The 16,977-nt window shown below is 40.4% G+C and overlaps 1 protein-coding gene across 5 annotated transcripts in view; it reads right to left on the bottom strand.

Annotated features, from left to right (window-relative positions):
- farp2 (FERM, RhoGEF and pleckstrin domain protein 2) overlaps positions 1-9,485 on the bottom strand; it is a 38,512-nt gene extending 29,027 nt beyond the window's left edge. For 3 of the 5 annotated variants that reach the window (XR_005206891.1, XM_037769612.1, XM_037769614.1), the window contains exon 1: positions 8,471-8,674. Coding sequence is in view for 4 of the 5 variants with exons in the window: in XM_037769612.1 (XP_037625540.1) it covers positions 8,471-8,674 (204 nt within the window). In the remaining variant the exon portion in view is untranslated. Of the gene's footprint in view, positions 1-8,470; positions 8,710-9,161; positions 9,182-9,327 lie in introns of those variants that run through there. The other 2 variants (XM_037769610.1, XM_037769611.1) reach the window with 2 other exon arrangements.
- Positions 9,486-16,977: the final 7,492 nt, after the last annotated feature.

Genomic DNA, 16,977 nt, shown 5'->3' with positions numbered 1-16,977 from the left:
TTTTCCCATTAATGTTTACAATGTTCACCTCTTTCAGTTGTAATTCAGGGTGAATTCAGGCTAACAAGTGTTTAAACTGCAGATTTACAGCATAAATAGTAAATGTTAAACCGGTATAATGAGCCTAATCACTGCTCAGACATGGGATTTAAAATCTTAAAATGTTTTTTTTTTTTTTTAACCAAGCTATGAAAAAGGGCGATTGGTTTGTCAAGAGAACCAGAAACTAAAGGCAGATTCGAATAAACAGATCCTCCCCCCCCCCAGCATAGCAGTCATGAGCAAAACTACTGTGTGTTGACCGGTGTGCTTCCAGAATCAGTAGCCCCTCCTTCGTGTTACTCATTAACCCTCTGCAGGAATGTTAAACTGCATTCACAACACTCTTGTCTAGAGGGAGACTAAAATCCTCCTCTAATACATTCAGCTTTATCTTCCACAAGCTCAGAGGGAGGGATGACATTTTCCCAGAGATTGCTGCCAGACAGCTGGTAAAAAAGGACAAGGTACACTACTGTAAATCCCCCTCATATCCTCCTGCATGAATATACTAAAAGTACGCAGTGAACTATACACCGCATCTACCTGATTTCATTTCCAGAATAGTTTCTACATGGTATGTCATCACAATGCAGGCCTGTGCAGATAATTTCCCTTCAAATAACTTCCTCATGCTGCTGACCACGTTGGCTTATTATCTGTGTGTGCAATCAGTTACTGTGTACTCTGTGTGCACACAGTTATTGTGCCACCCTTTATGCTTGGCACTTCCGCATTCAGGAACAAAAAGTGAGAAGGAGGAGAAATAATGTCATGTGACAAAGGCGATGAGACAAACCTGGATTTAGAGCACATGTAAACATCATATAAATGTCACATGTGATCTCTGGAGCGAGTCAGTGAGCTAATGATCTGCTGCTTTTCTTTTCGTTTCATATTGTAGCAAATTGAAGTAGTTGCGTTTTGGACTGTTGGTCAGGCAGCTTATGATGAGTCATTTTTTTTTTTTTTTTTTTTTTTAAATCCACAGGTTAATTGATAATGAAAGTAACTGTTCGTAGCAGCCCCACAATGTGAGTTCCAGCAAAGTAAATCATGAATTCCTCCAGTTTAATCATCACATCGCAATTATCATTACTTATGATCATTTCTCATTTTTTGGGGGGTGTAAATGTCATCTGAATAGGGCTGTGTATTGGCAAGAATCTGGCGATATAAGTCTCATGATACAGGGGTTATGATTCAATATATTGAGATTCTGTAAACAAGGCGATATACTGCGATTTTTAAAATCAAATTTTAGGAAAACTGTCATAATATAAAAAACACACCACCATATGCATAAAATCTGAGTAAAAAAAAGTTGACCTTTTTATGGCATCAGAACAGTGGGATACGCATGTATCAAAGTCCCTGTAACATCCAACATCATAGCACTTCTAGGAGAGGGCGAAACTCTGCAAATTAAATAAAGTATTGACTAAGTTAATCTTTGCATGTAAGACTATTAATTAAAAATCAATACAGTTAAAGTTGGCCTACACCCTTCGTCAGCCTGTTGGTTTTTTTTGTTCATCATGTTTATAAAGTTGGAACTCCTTCTGTTTTTGTGATGTGTATTGTTAGAGTTGTTCAAAAACTACGAAAAAAAATGGTTCTGTACATATTTGGAACTGGACATATGTAATTGTTGCCATAAAAAAAAAAAATTGGTATAAAAGAATATAGCGATATTCCTTCGGAAAGCACAAATAGTCATCCCAACAACCCGTCTTCAGCCATGATTTATCTGAATCCATTCTGTCGTGCAAACAAACGTGTCACAAACTGACGGGCTGCGACCTAAAAAGTCCATCTGGCGTTTACAGTTGGAGCGTATCTGTGATGTGACAGTGAGATCACATGCCGTTTGTTCACACCAAACTTGCGGTCTCATCTCTGAGCTCTAACATTAAGGCAGGTCAGTGGGTCACCCAATCAAGCTCAGAAAGCAGCAGGGATTATCACTAACAGATGTTTCTCTGGGAGACAAATCTTCCCCTGCGTGTGTGTGTGTGTGTGGGAAAGGAGGGGTGTGTGTGTGTGGGTGTGTGTGTGTGTGTGTGTATACAAGTGCAGGGTTTGAAAGCAGCCAGCTATGAGGGATGACTCATGCCCTTCTCATGCACAGAGAGGACCAAGAAGAAAACACAAGTAACCCAAATATCTTCCGGCCTCGTTCAAATCATGGGTGGACCTCGCATGACAGGTTAAGCACGGTTCACCAAGCAGCGGTTGATACTCCGCAGCCACCAGTGAGCTCCGGTAGAACCTCCTACCGACAGCAGGGGTGTGTTGGGGCTTGTATTTGGCACAGTGGGATGCACATTGTTGGAGATTTCCTGCTGACATACATTTTAAAGCTCTGCACCCCAGTGGCCACTTTCACAAGTCTGTGAGGAGACGTTTCAAAAGATCAACAGCTTCTTTGATGCTTTTCTCTTTTGACTTATTGTCAACTTTCATTTGAAATCATTTGTGCTGATTTCTTTTCACTACCTGGCTTCAGGGCAGACACACCTGAGGACAGTTGGCCAGAGCATTTGTTGGCAGATAAACACTACGCAGTGGTAATAAACGGGATCAGGTGTTTTAGCGTGCCTTCTGCTCAGGTCATCTGTGTAACCCAGATACTGGCCTCCAAAACGAGGAGAAAAAGAGATTAAAGATGGGAGTGGCAGCAAATTACTAATAATAAAATGTCAGAACAGTAACAACAGGAGAGATCAGTGATGTGCAGAGCACGTGAAACATGTCCTTCTAGGCACAGAGTGTTTAGATACTTCAGTACACAGTGGGTTAGTGTGAGTGCTTTGTAGAGATGAGAGCTGAGTGCTCAGCTGTAGTGGTTGTAATGAAGAGCAAGAGTACTCCTTTTTTGAGCATGCACACGAACCATGCCCAATTCCTCTCCCTACGTCATGCATATAATTATTAGGGCTGTCAATCGATTCAAATATTTAATAGTGATAAATTGCAATCACGTGATTGTCCATGGTTAATTGTGATTAATCACAAATGAATCACACATTTTTTTATCTGAAATTTGTCAAGTATTCAATACTCTTATGAACATGGGAGTGGGCAAATATGCTGCTTTATGCAAATGTATGTATATATTTATTATTGGAAATCAATTAACAACACAAAAACATTGACAAATATTGTCCAGAAACCCTCACAGGTACTGCATTATCATAAAAATATATGCTCAAATCATAACATGGCAAATTCAAGACTTGTGGGAGACTCGTGGGTACCCATAGAACCCATTTTCAGTCACATATCTTGAGATCAGCGGTCGAGGGACCCCTTTGAAAATGGCCATGACAGTTTTTCCTCGCCAAAATTTAGCGCAAGTTTGGACCGTTATTTAGCTTAATTCGCGACAAGCTAGACATGGCATGGTTGGTACCAATTAGGTGGTACCCTTAGGTTTTTCTAGTTTCAAATGATGCCAGTATCTTCGCTCTAGCTTTAAAACTGAGCCTGCTACAACCTAAAAATGGCAAGTTGGGTTAATGCGTTAAAGAAATTAGTGGTGTTAAAACTAATTTTCGCATTAACCTCAACAGCCCTAATAATTATCCTTTTTTTAATATCCCCACTACTGGTCTGAAATTACTTTATCTCAATCTATTGCAGGATGCTCATAACAATATTTGTGTGTCCAAGACCGGTTGCCGTATCTTAACAAATCCCTCGACATTGTCATGAAGGGGATAGGCCAGCTTTAACTGTATTGATTTTTAATTAATAGTCTTACATGCAAAGATGAACTTAGTCAATACCGTATTTTATTTGCGGAGAGATGCACCCTCTCTCAGTGTATGTGTCCTCTCATAGGTTTACTCTGATGTTGGATGTTACAGGGACTGTGATAAATGCATACCCCACTGTTCTGATGGCATAAAAAAGTAAATTTTTTTTACTCAGATTTAAGACTATGAAACACCACTATCTTTCTTTTCACATCACACCAAAGTCCATCTTTGAACCAACAGTTAAAAAGATAAAAAAAAAACAGCACTAACACATTACCAACGAGTTACACGAGTTTCATCATCCACAACTGACTAAATCAAAGATTGTGCTACAGGCCAACAGTGGTTGAAATTCCAAACTTCTCGGCAGGGCTTCACTCCTGCGTGAGTCCCCTCCCCCACCACCCCGACTCAAACTTTGTACTGGCCATGACTGCTCCCTCTGAACTGCTCTTTTAACACCAGAGGCTGCCCCTCCCCACCCCACTCCCCCCCCACTCGGATCCCACTTGGTTGTCAACCTTGCTATTTATGTGCTTGTTTGCTAACACTAAAGCAAAGCAGCCTGCCCTGGATTCCCTCCCACCAATGCCCCGACTGTACTGCGTTTTCACACGTCTAGGTTCTACATCCCACCCTCGGCCTTTTTTGCGAGTTTCGGGCTGGAAGTTAAGGCCAGCGAAGGGGCCGGCTGTGCTGGATAAAAGAAGCCTGTGTTTCCCTGGCCTGCCGGCCCTGCCTCCCTGTCCAGAAACCACAAGGCTGAGCTTTCTCCTGTGCTGGCTGTGGGAGGGGCCTGTGGACGAGAGCCATGGGAGCAAATGTCTGCTGCAGACGATGACCATGCTGGGTACCTGCAGCAGATGAAGGCCACAGATCAAAGCACACAAGCTCTAATCTGATTTGTCTGTTGTAGATCGACACTAAAGTTATTATATGACCATAAATACACATATTCAGATCACACCATATGTCCATACGGTTCTCCATTATCATGAGATGTAATCTGTATTGCATTATAAACCGGGTTAGTCCCTGGAACTACTTTTCAAAGACCTAAAAGGTTCCTTTAACCCACTGTTGTCTGCGTTTCCACCGTGGTCTTAAATTAGTCAAATTAGTCCGCTGACGAATGAAAAAGCAACATGACATGGGACGAGGGCTGCTGAATGCACTCTGCAGCCTGCAGTTCAGTGTCCTGTTTTACCTAAAAAAATATGTTAGAAAAAATAAAACCTAGGTGTTTGTCTCACTGCAAGGACAATATTTACTGCTGCATATACATGTATTTACTGATGCACGTTGGATGTAATGAATGCAAAAGAGGAAAATGAAACTAGGAGCGTTTGTCTCCACAGTAAATCATCTGTTGAGAGTTTGATGGTTATCCATTTGTGCTTTAGAATGTTACCGCCGTGAAGCAATGAGAAAATAACTTTTCTTTCTCTCGTTCACAGCACCATCATGTAGGGATGCACCGATACCGATACTGGATCAGATATCGGGCTGATACTGACTCAAATAGCTGGATCGGGTATCGGTGACAATGGATCCAATCTATTCACTTCTATTCTATGTTTATATACATGAAATACTTTAAATTGACCAATTGTTTGTGCATTAAAAAGGTTTACACTTGAATTGTAATTCCTGTTCATTTTGAAGATTTTTTACCAAGTTAGTGGTGTACGATTTATTATTCTAATAATAAATACAAATTAAATTTGTATATATCAAAGCTTATTCAGCTTATACAGCTTATTAATTAAACACTGGTATCAGATCGATATCGGCTGATACCCAAAGCCCAGGTATCTGTATCGGTATCGGGACTTAAAAAGTCTGATCGGTGCATCCCTACCATCGCGCTGTCTCCCTCTTCTAACGTTACCGCTCGCCCTTGTTCTCTTTTTCTCTCCGTCTTGTTTTTAATAAGTGGAGAAGCCGACTGCAGAGCCTAATTTTTAGTTTCAATTTGATCAAACAAAGAGAAATATTCTCCCCTCATCCTAAAATGGTCCCAAATCGTTACTGGAGTACTTCCTTGTTTAAGAATGAAGCGGAATACGAGTTGAAGCAGTTGAAGCAGCAGTGCTGTGTGTGTGTGTGTTGCACCTATCAGCGACGGTCATCCCTGCAAATTTCACCCCGAAAGTTCCAATACTTTCAGAAAGCACTACCCTCCAACCATGGTCTTTTTGCAAAGAGCTCCTCAAAAGGTCTCTTAGTTTCCTGCAGTGGAAATGGGGCTATAGGTTCAACACTATAAAGCATGACAAAGCCCGCCCCGTACTTGTGTGTAAGAGAGCGACACATTTTCGACGTGAGTGTATTTGTACACAGTAGAGTGGAAGGTAATGACAGATGATAAAAGACTTAATGTATACGGCAGCTGAGCAATCAAAATGCCACAATGGAGGGGAAGCAGTTGCTTGAAGGCCACAACCATTTCAAACATTCAACACTGCAATTTTGGATCTATTTTTGCATACACTATGCATGAGGGAAAACTACAATTACAATGTAGGACAAGGTATGCCGCTTCATTCATTTTTCTTTAAAAGGGATTGTGGTCACATAGACATAAAACTAATGATGACAAAGCACACTGGCATGTATAGCTCTGCAGCCACTCATGTCCATACACATAAATACTATTCTCCCAGCAGCCCACGACTCCTCGGTATGAATGAACAGCAATATTAAGCTGATGAATGTTGAGCAGCGGTGCTGAACAACAGAGCCTCTCACAGGCCATCTTGTTCTTGGCAAACTGCAGTCTGCTTGACAACTGGATTGCCGTCATTCCTCTTTTGCAGCCATGTATTTCTGTCTGCCATCTCCTATCAACACCATGTCCAGAGCGCACTTTGAACCCTCCGGGCCAAATGCAGTTGTCTCTCAATACGAAATATCTTCCTAAAAACTGGTAAAAAAAAAACCCATCTTGAAAGTTTCTTTTCCTCCAGATTGAGCAGCGCAGGGATCCACTTCCATACAAATTAAACTTGTGTCTGTCACACTCTATTAGCGTAAGACTTTGAGACAACATATGGTGCATAAGATTATGAAATGTCCGTCTCAGCAGTGCCCCCAAACTACATCTGCCAGAACCGTTACGGTTGTGGCTACACAGGATTTAGGACAGAGTAGTTACACAAGTTAAATACACTAACCTCTCCTAATAGAATTAGAAGTCCACATATTACACTGCAAATTAAAACAACCAGTCCTTCACTTGGGTGTTTATTCATTGTGGAGACTCCACTTTGATATCCCCCTCCCCACAGAAAAGACAGGAAACTTGCTCTGATATAGTGGCTTCCTTATTGCTTCCTATTTGCCTTCTGAGTAACTCCAGCGGCAACTTGGCAAGTAAACACGGGAAAGCACACAGTGTGGATCTGAAAGTTAGCTCAAACACAACTGCCAATTTAAAAAAAAAAAAACTCTCTGTAAAGTAATTACAATGAAAAGGAAACACAACAGTTATCCTTCTTGGCTAGATTCATTCATGCTAAATTGTAGCTTGTGACTTCTAAATTTCAGTATAATTTGCCTAGCACTGTGTGCTTCTGTATTGCTTTAATATTTATATTTATTAAAACAAAAATGCATTCAGGTGCTGTGGTTGCAGTGATGATGGCAGCGCAAAAAAAACATTACAAACAAATTGATTAATCGATTAGTTGTTTGGTCCATAAAATGGTGAAAAATGTCAATCAGTGTTTCTTTTTACTCCGATTGTGAGTTCTGTGTGTTCTTTATACTATGACAGTTTTCCTAAAATTAGATTTTTAAAATATATATATATATATATATATATATATATATTCAATATATTGTGATACTGTAAGCAAGGCGATATATATATATATATATATATCGCCTTGCTTACAGTATTGCAACATATTGAATCGTAACCCCTGTATCATGATACATATTGTATTGCCAGATTCTTGCCAATACACAGCCATATTGAGAAGCTGGAATCAGAGAATTTTGACTTTTTAAAAAAAAGAAAAATACTCAAACCGATTATCAAAATAGTTGGCGATTAATTTAATAGATGACAACTAATCGATTAATCGTTGCAGCTCTACCTGAAACCCTGTCCTGTCTGCCAATGTCATCACCAAGTCAAATTACACCAGACTAAAAAAACAATAGAAAATGCTTTTGTGATGCTATTCCAGCACCCTCAATACCGAGCAATACATAACGTTGATCATTCAAAATGAACCGTTTGTTTCTATTGAACACAAAAGTAACTAAAAGGAAAGTAACTACATTTAATTAAATGGTAAATATAAACATGTTCAAGCTTGAGTCCTAGGGCCATGTTATTATTTACCTCCTTGTTGGCCCAGAGTCAGGAACAGAAAGTACTGAACTACTTGGACCGTGATCAGAAATCACAGCCAATAAACTAAAAAAGTGTCCCTGGTGAGTTACACTAAGTTACCCGAATAAGAAGCCTTAAGGAGGAAGGGATTCCAGCTCCAAAGCCAAGAGGCAGCTGTCACCAACCCAAGACACACGCACCCAGGGAAGCCCAGACACATAAGGTCAGATGCAGCCTGCTGTGCAACAAACTGCAGACTTATCTCAGTGTAAATAAAAGAGGATGGAAGAGAGACTGTGCAACAAGTTGAGGAGAAACTTACATCGATATCAAAGAAGTCCTGTGAGTCGTCCAGCCCCTGCACACGGATCTGTAGTCCTCCTCGGCCCTGGCCTCTGCTCCCCTGCACCATGTTGCCACTGAGACTCTGGCCCGGCTCCAAGGTGCTGACACCAGGGTTGAACTGGGCTCCCAGCCGGATGCCAGGGGTCTGCAGGACCCGGTATGAACCCTCAATCTCCCCCATTACTGCAGCTCAGAGCAGCTCCACCCACCTCACTCCTGCAAACACAGGGAGGACAGGAATCAGCATCAGCAAGGTTGGGTGGAAAAGCAAAACATTTGTGAAGTGAAGTAATGTCTTCTTTTGTGAGCAAATGTGTCATGAAACGTTGGGAGTTGCAGGTTAAGATGATGACTGGTTCTGCAGGTTTTATTCCTGCCAGGTAGCTATGGTCTCTAGACATGTGAGACTCATTCATAATACCTGTAACACACAGAGTTAACATACCGGACACCAATAACAGCACGTATTTACCTGAGCTATCTGTGTAGCATTCAGCCAGAGTGCAGGTGAGAACCTACTAGAACCTAAAAGTACAAAAAGAAACCACGGCAATAATAGCGCTTGTTGCATGTAGGCCTAAGTGGATCAGCAACACTTTAAAGTTGCGGTTTCCGACATTTTTAAAGCGAGAGAACCCTACAGAACGACGTCCATGAACGTCTCATACCTCAGGTTTATATTCTTTCTGAGTAAAGGAGCTCTGTAGTTCACCGACGAGCAGCCAAACCAAGTATTGATAACCGTAACCGAGTTTTCTCTCCGAAAAAAGTCACCATACTAGACTAACTATACCTAAACGTGATAATATGCTCATAAAGTAGCGTTAAACTTACCGTTTTGTCCGTATCCAGACCAAATACTAAAAGTTTGTTGCACCGTAGAGAGCTCTGCTCCAGCCCATGACCAGCGGAGTGCGTACTGACTCAGACTGCTCTGTGATTGGCTGAAGCAGAGTCCTACTCGGCCTCTCATTGGTCCATATGAGGCTGAGGATTGTAGGCTGAGGAGTGAAGATTTACCTTCCTTTACTTTAAATAGCTTTGATTGATGGATGAATAGAAAACTTGTCCGACCGCCTGAAAAGATTATATGTTATGGATTTTTTTATAATAAGGCCTCGTGGGAAGCTTTTAAAGTGTATGGCTTCGTGTGTTTAATCTAGAGGCCGACTGTTGTCAACACCCAGAGAGGAAATAAAATGATTGTTTTATCTGATAAGTTTGATCCTTTTATCTGATATGAGTCACAAAGCGAAACTGCCTTTATTTAGTTTGGGCTAAAGTGTGACCCGTAGATAAAATTAAATAGATATGAGTTTTTTTTCTCTTTAACACTCCCAAAATAATTCAAATTTAGTCACAATTTTCTCTGAACACATTAGGTAACAATGTGTGTGTGCGTGTGTGCGTGTGCGTCACGAGACAATACCTCTCCTCTATAATGTCACTAATCGCGTCAGAGCTTGATTACATCAATCCTGATTAATTGCTGTATAGTTTGCACTTCGGTCCGTTGTTTTGTAGGATAAGAGTCAGTCAGATTAAACCAATATCACGAGGAAAGAAAAAAGTCACTTCTGACATTGTAATGGAGCTCCCCCTACTGTTTCCTCTCAAATAAAGAACAAGCTACATTATACATTATCAAATGCATAGTCAGATACAACAACATCATCATATATGGCATGCATACAGAAACATATAAAGCATATTAAACAATGGACTATATTTGTTTGCATATGCACATATATTTAATAAAATGTATTATACAAAATGTATGTGCAAACACACAATATGAAGAACATTCGCATACACTATAAATATACCTGACTACTACAAAATCTAAAATATGAATATAGAATAACATACTATATACATTAGCAAAGTGTGCAAGTTACAATGTTTTGTTTTTCAATACAAAATAATTGAGGTAGTAAATGTGCAAATGTAGATGTGCAAAATTCAACATGTGCAAGGTTATTACAGGAACAAAACAGACTGGAGTGTGTGAGTATTTGTTTTGTACATATTATATCATAATAATTATATAAGCATAGCCTACATGAATTTCTGATATATGTTATTTGAATAAACTGTACATTGCCATATATATCTATATATATCTATATATATAGATATATATAGTCATCCTTACTTTAAATAGGACCTTATCAGATTAATCATCACACATGTTCATTTGGCCTACACTGTAAACTAAACTGTTTGTTTCTGGATTACACAATGATATATTATTATTATAACCTTTATTTAAAAAGGGAAGACCATTGAGAGCAAGCTCTCTTATATAATGAAGTCCTGGGTACATATAAAACAGTAGATGCACACAAGTTACTGTAAATTATACACCAAACAGGCTAAGGACATTAACATAAGGGACAACATCAATTCATAGAAAACATTCACACTGCTCTGCGTCAGTCAACATGCAGAAATATAATACTGCAACAACGCCATGCAATGCAACAGAAAATGTTAGAAGATATTCAAAGTACTCTGCAGAAAGGCTAGGTTGTTGTCTAATAAATCATCATATTCTGTTGATTCTCCTTTTAATTCATTGTCTTCACCTGCTTATTCCTTTTCGGGGCCAAGGAGAAGAGCTTATCCCAGCATGCAGTGCGATGAAAGCATGGCATCAGCCAGGTCATTGGTCCACAGGACTGCTTAATGTTTTACAAAGATGATAGATGATCATATAATGCACTTCTCAAAACTGACTTATGCGTCATGGACTTTTTGTCTTCACCTGATTTGAAGTTACATATATATAATGTTGTCATACTGTCTGCACATTGTTGCTTCTATTTGTTGTATCCTCTTTTCATTCTGTTGATCTTTTCTCATTCTTTACTTTCTGCTGTTGATGTAATGCAGGAGGAAGATGAAGATGGACCTAATCATGGATTGATAGATTCTTCAATCTATTCATGCTGTCTTTTGATCTGAGTACATTATCTTCAAAGAGCCCTGGATGGACCTCGTCACAGTGCCCCCGTGTGATGAGATTAGTCTGGTAGATGTGTGTTTCAGCCATGATGTCAATGTTTGTTTTAGGGTGGTTTCACTGTACTGATGCCCATATATAGAAAATTGCTGCTTTCCAGTATGTTACAGGCATCTTTGCAGAAGTGGGGGGCTTGGAGAAAATTAAAGGAGAACACCATCAAAATGAAGAATTCCATTATGTTATTTCCATGGCCTCGTAAAGTTCAATCAGTTTTTGTGAACATGAGCTACTCTCCAGAGAAATAAGTCTCAAACTTGTGATGTCAGGGGTATAAAGTCTGGAGCTGCTCTATAGATGAATGGGAGGCTGACTTTGTGAACCCACCGAATGATTGTTTTCTTTTTTATACCAAATGCGCTTTATTCTATTGTAGTGTTGTCAGTTGTGAAACAGAAAATGTTCCCATATACTCAAAACATTCCCCTGGGTGCTCTCAGTGTCATCTAGAAGAGCTTTCCCGATTAATTGTCTATGGAGCAAATCCACACTTTATACCCTACGACATCACGTTTGAGTTTTAGCACTCTAGTTTTTAGATTGGGGAGAGAGTTGTTCATGTTTACTAATATGTTTTGGACTGTCTTAGACCATATAGGAATAACATGTATGAATTTTGAAAATGGGTGTAGTTCCCCTTTAAGGGTATAGGGTGTACTGGCCAGAAGTGACCGATCAACATTAAATACAGTCACTGTCATAATAAAGTTGTAACAAATTTATAAAGCTTCCAGAACAAAATAATTGAAGTTGAGGTTCATTCTTGACTTGATAAAAAAAACATGATCTCAAGGTCCTGACTAAATTTCTTCTGGAGCTTTCAGTCTCCTCTCATGGCCCTCATCTGCTTTCAAGATGGCCAAACTGATGAAGATCATGAGGTGCATCTTGAAGTTCCAGATCTTGAAATCTACCAAAGTGGAAACTTGCTCAAGAGTGTCCTGAAAAAGAAAATCCATGAATTTGATTTAATTTCAAGAAAATTTAAATGGAACATTTCTCAAGAAATGTTGACAGTATGCCTGATATTTGTTGTGCATCCTAATGCTAATATACTAACTAAGTAAGTATTAATAGCAATAGCTGTAGCCTATCAGTAGTAGTTGTAGTAGTAGTAGTCATTTATCACGGTCCTTATTAACAAATTTCCGTAAGGAATGCACATAATAAAGAATATATTAAATAAAATAGGAAAAAAACAAATCAAAAAACAAAGTTTTGACCGAAAAGGTGTAGGCTAAAGCACAAACTTATTATACCCGTTTTACTTAGCATATTCTAATAGGCAACTCATTCACTATTTAGTTTAGGCTAACTTTAGATTAGGCGTTTCATACAAAATAACAATCCATTTTATGTTTAAACATGTTTTGAAATTGCAAAGGGAACTACACATTTTTCTTTCTTCCTTGTCACAACCATTCCATAAGTTAACCCCTATGACAGATATACATCTATTCTTTATATTTGTCCTTACCCTTGTTTTTTAAACATTACTATTCCCCTTAATTCATACTGCATCTCTCTATTTCAAACAACCTCTGAATACAGTTCAGAAGCAAACGGTTTTGCGACATATATATCTTATTTGTTTCTGCATCTTTTGTTCTCTGCTTTAAATGATCCATGGCTTGTCTACATATGTGTGCTTCCTAGGGAATTTTCTTAATGGACAATTTTTCTCATACAGCGTGATTAACGTGGATAAAAAAGTCTCAGAGGTTTTGTTAGGATCATCATTGGCAAAAACCTCATTCCAGTTTTGTTTCATTAAGTCTACCTTGAGGGGCAGTGATGGTTTCTGGTGTTGTGCATTGAATCAGTTTACAAGTGTTAGACCTATTTTCATATCACTGAGGCCACACGCTGTTGTGTAGTTACAGCCTCATGTTATGTTACACATATTAGTGTATAACAATCAGTTTCATACAGTGAGATTCATAGATTTTAAATTGAGAAAGGAAACAGTGTAGGCTGCAGGTCTCAGTATTGGTCAATAATCTGTAATCAGAATCAATATTAGTGCTCTATTCTTCTTTTTGTTTGACAATCAGGGGCAAAAAGATTTCCTTCTGCTCAAGTACAACAGATGGAATTTTTTTCTGGCAGTTTTGAGAGTTTATGAATTCGCAATGATTAAAGCTTCAGTAGGCAGAATTTTTTGGCATCCTTGGGCGAAACTTCCATAATAACCTTTCAGCATATTGTAATTCAAGTGTTCTGAGAAAAAACGGGGCCTCTGCACCTCCTCATGGCTCTGTTTTCAGGCTTTAGAATATCTAGCCTGTGATGGGAGACTTTGGCCAATCACAGGTCATTTTATTGAGAGAGCGTTGTTATTGGCTGTGCTCCGGCTGGTGGGTGGTGCTTGGTATTTCCTCAACAGATCTCAACATGGCTGCCTGGTCACAAACTTTCTCATTTTACAGCTAAACAGTACACTACAAGATGTTAATGAAAACATTAAGGCGAGAAATAGGCATTACAGTAACAGAATATAGATTCATATTTGATCAGCGCTGCCTAGTTTGACCGTTTGATCGGAGTTTGTGAGTGATTGACAGCTGCTCAGAGACGGCAAGGCTCCAGCTCGGTTCTGATTGGTTGTTTTCCTCCGGTCTGTGAAATCTTGCAGATGCCATTTGGAGCACCGGAGGACACAGAGGCACGTGATTTTTTTCAGATTACCTGTCTCATGCATTACTGTCAGGATATAGTGCCCGTTTTATAAAAATAAATAATTTTTTATTAATCATATTTGTTCCAATCTGCCAACTGCTGCTTTAAAGGGACTGTTTGTAACTTTTTACAGGTATAAATGTAACAGGTCGGGATCCCATGCGCGCTTGATCCCATGCGCGCTCGCGTATGCGCGCTCGCGTGTGGCCGGAGTCTCTCCTCCTCTGCCTGCTTGCCTTCACTCACACACCGTGCGCGTTCTCGCTGTCTTGCTCCACCTCTACTAGACGTGCATGTGCGCACACTCCACACTGCAAAAGAGTTAGTTTAGCTCTGAGAATATCTAGTGAATGTACAGTGGACGTTTGTGCAGAAATAAATGCTGCAGCTCCTCCAGACCAAAGAGGTTTTCCGTGTCTTGTTAAGTGACAGGGCTCCGCAGCGAGAAACGTTATCATCTCCGACCGGGTTCCGGTGTCTCCCTGCGGGCGCAGTCGAGAGGCGATAACGTTTCTCTCTTCTTCAGCCCTGGCACCGACCTGCTTTTCCTGCTTCAGCTCCGGAGGCTGAAGCAGGAAAAACCGAAACTAGGATCAGCAGTGATTCATGGAGAAACCTTCGTCTGGTCAGCTAACATTACTGCCAAGCAGCTGAAATATAGAGTGATATTGTGGTTTTAGCTGACGTGTGTCGCCTCACTGTTTTTAGCGATGCTCGTTCATGTCTATTTAGAGTGAGCAAGTGCGAGCCCGATGCTGACTTCCGTTGACTTCACACACTGCGCGCGTTCTCGCTGTCTTGCTCCACCTCTACTAGACATGCATGCGTGCACACTCCACACTGCAAAAGAGTTAGTTTAGCTCTGAGAATATCTAGTGAATGTACAGAGGACGTTTGTGCAGAAATAAATGCTGCAGCTCCTCCAGACCAACAGAGGTTTCCCTTACTTGTGAAGTGACAGGGCTCTGCAGAGAGAAACGTGAACCGTGACACCGGCACCCGGTGTCTCCCTGCGGGCGCAGGAGGGAGATGATAACGTGTAGAGGTGGAGCGAGAACGTGCGCGCTGTCTGAGTGAAGGCAAGCAGGCAGATGAGGAGAGAGTCCGTCCACACACGAGCGCGCATATGCAAGCGCGCATTTGTCCCGACCCGGTACATTTATACGCTTAAAAAGTTACAAACAGTCCCTTTAAGAGTCTCTTGAAAAAAAAAAAGAATTCATGAATTTTTGACAGTGTGCCTGATATTTGGTGCACATCACAATGCTAATATTACCAGTACTAAGTAAGTATTAATAACAGTAGCTGTATCATTGAGGAACATATGCGACATATGCGCTGATGTGTAGTTACAGCCTCATGTTATGCTATACATATTACTGTATAACAATCAATTCCATACAGTGAGATTTACAGGTTTTTAATTGAAAACCCCAAAAACAGTATAGGATACAGGCCTCATATTGTTCAATAATCTGCAATTTGAATCAATATTGGGAGAAAGAAAAGTGGGATTAGTGCTCTGTTCTGATTTTTGTTTTTGAGAATCAGGGGCAAAAAGATTTCCTTCTGCTTCTGCTTTTTTGAGTGTTTGTGAGTTAGCAATGATTAAGACAGTTTCCTGCAGATATTTCTGATCAGAATGGTCTGACTTCCCTAATAGTATGTTTTGTGTTTTGGACAATGTGTATTTATTTTATTTGTGTTTTAGCAGTCTACTGCCAGTAAACTGTGGACTCTGTGACCTTGTGCAGTATAGCCATAAACAACTAGCTGAGGAATGACTATAGGACCTGAGAATGTAGCCTCTCTGAACCTGTGTTAAGGGAAGTATTTCTGCACATGCTTATGTCATCCTCGAAGAAAACGGCAGGATTGTTTGGCATGTGAATATCACATTCACAGCAACCACATTGTGTTGCCTGGATTCATAACCTTAAAAATGGATAGCAGTGGAGGAGGATGGGCATGGGATCATCATTATTGATGATACCACTATCAACATTATTGTATTATCTTTTATATATTTTTATATATTTATATTGCACTATCTCTTTTTTTATTGTATTATCTTTTTTAGCACCTATGGGATTGTCACAATCTAATTTCGTTGTACTACACAATGACAATAAAGGGCTTGAATCTTGAATCTTGAATCTTGAATCCTTTAAAGGGACTGTTTGTAACTTTTTACACGTATAAATCACCCGGGTCGGTGTCCCATGCGCGCTCGCATATGTGTGCTCGCGTGTGGCTACGCTGTTCAGACTCAGACTCCAACACAAACTACACGGAAGCACCAAAACCGCAAAGTTATATCTAGTGAAGCCCGTTTTGCAAAACAGTGTTGGCCGCGGTCGAAGGATGCGGGGGAGACCGTAGCTTTGGTCTCCAGGGCCGGAGTCTCTGCTCCTCGGCTCCTCTGCCTGCTTGCCTTCACTCACGCATCGCGCTCGTTCTCGCTCCACCTCACGTGCATGCATGCACACTACAAACTGCAGAAGAGTTAGTTTAGCTCTGAGAATACAGTATCTAGTGAATATACAGTGGACGTTTGTGCAGAAATAACTGCTGCAGCTCCTCCAGACCAACAGAGGTTTCCCATGTCTTGTGAAGTGACGGAGCTCTGCAGCGAGTAACGTTATCGCCTCCAACCGGGTGCCGGTGTCTCCCCTGTTCCCTCCGGCTGCGGTCGGGAGGCTGAGGCAGGAAAAGCCGACACTAGGATCAGCAGTGATTCATGGAGAGACCTCCGTCTGGTCAGCTAACATTACTGCTAA

The sequence above is a fragment of the Sebastes umbrosus genome, chromosome 5 (assembly GCF_015220745.1).
Source record: "Sebastes umbrosus isolate fSebUmb1 chromosome 5, fSebUmb1.pri, whole genome shotgun sequence".
In the NCBI taxonomy this organism is placed as follows: domain Eukaryota; kingdom Metazoa; phylum Chordata; class Actinopteri; order Perciformes; family Sebastidae; genus Sebastes; species Sebastes umbrosus.
The sequence above is the reverse complement of the archived record's forward strand: the minus strand, read 5'-3'. Positions and strand labels throughout refer to the sequence as shown.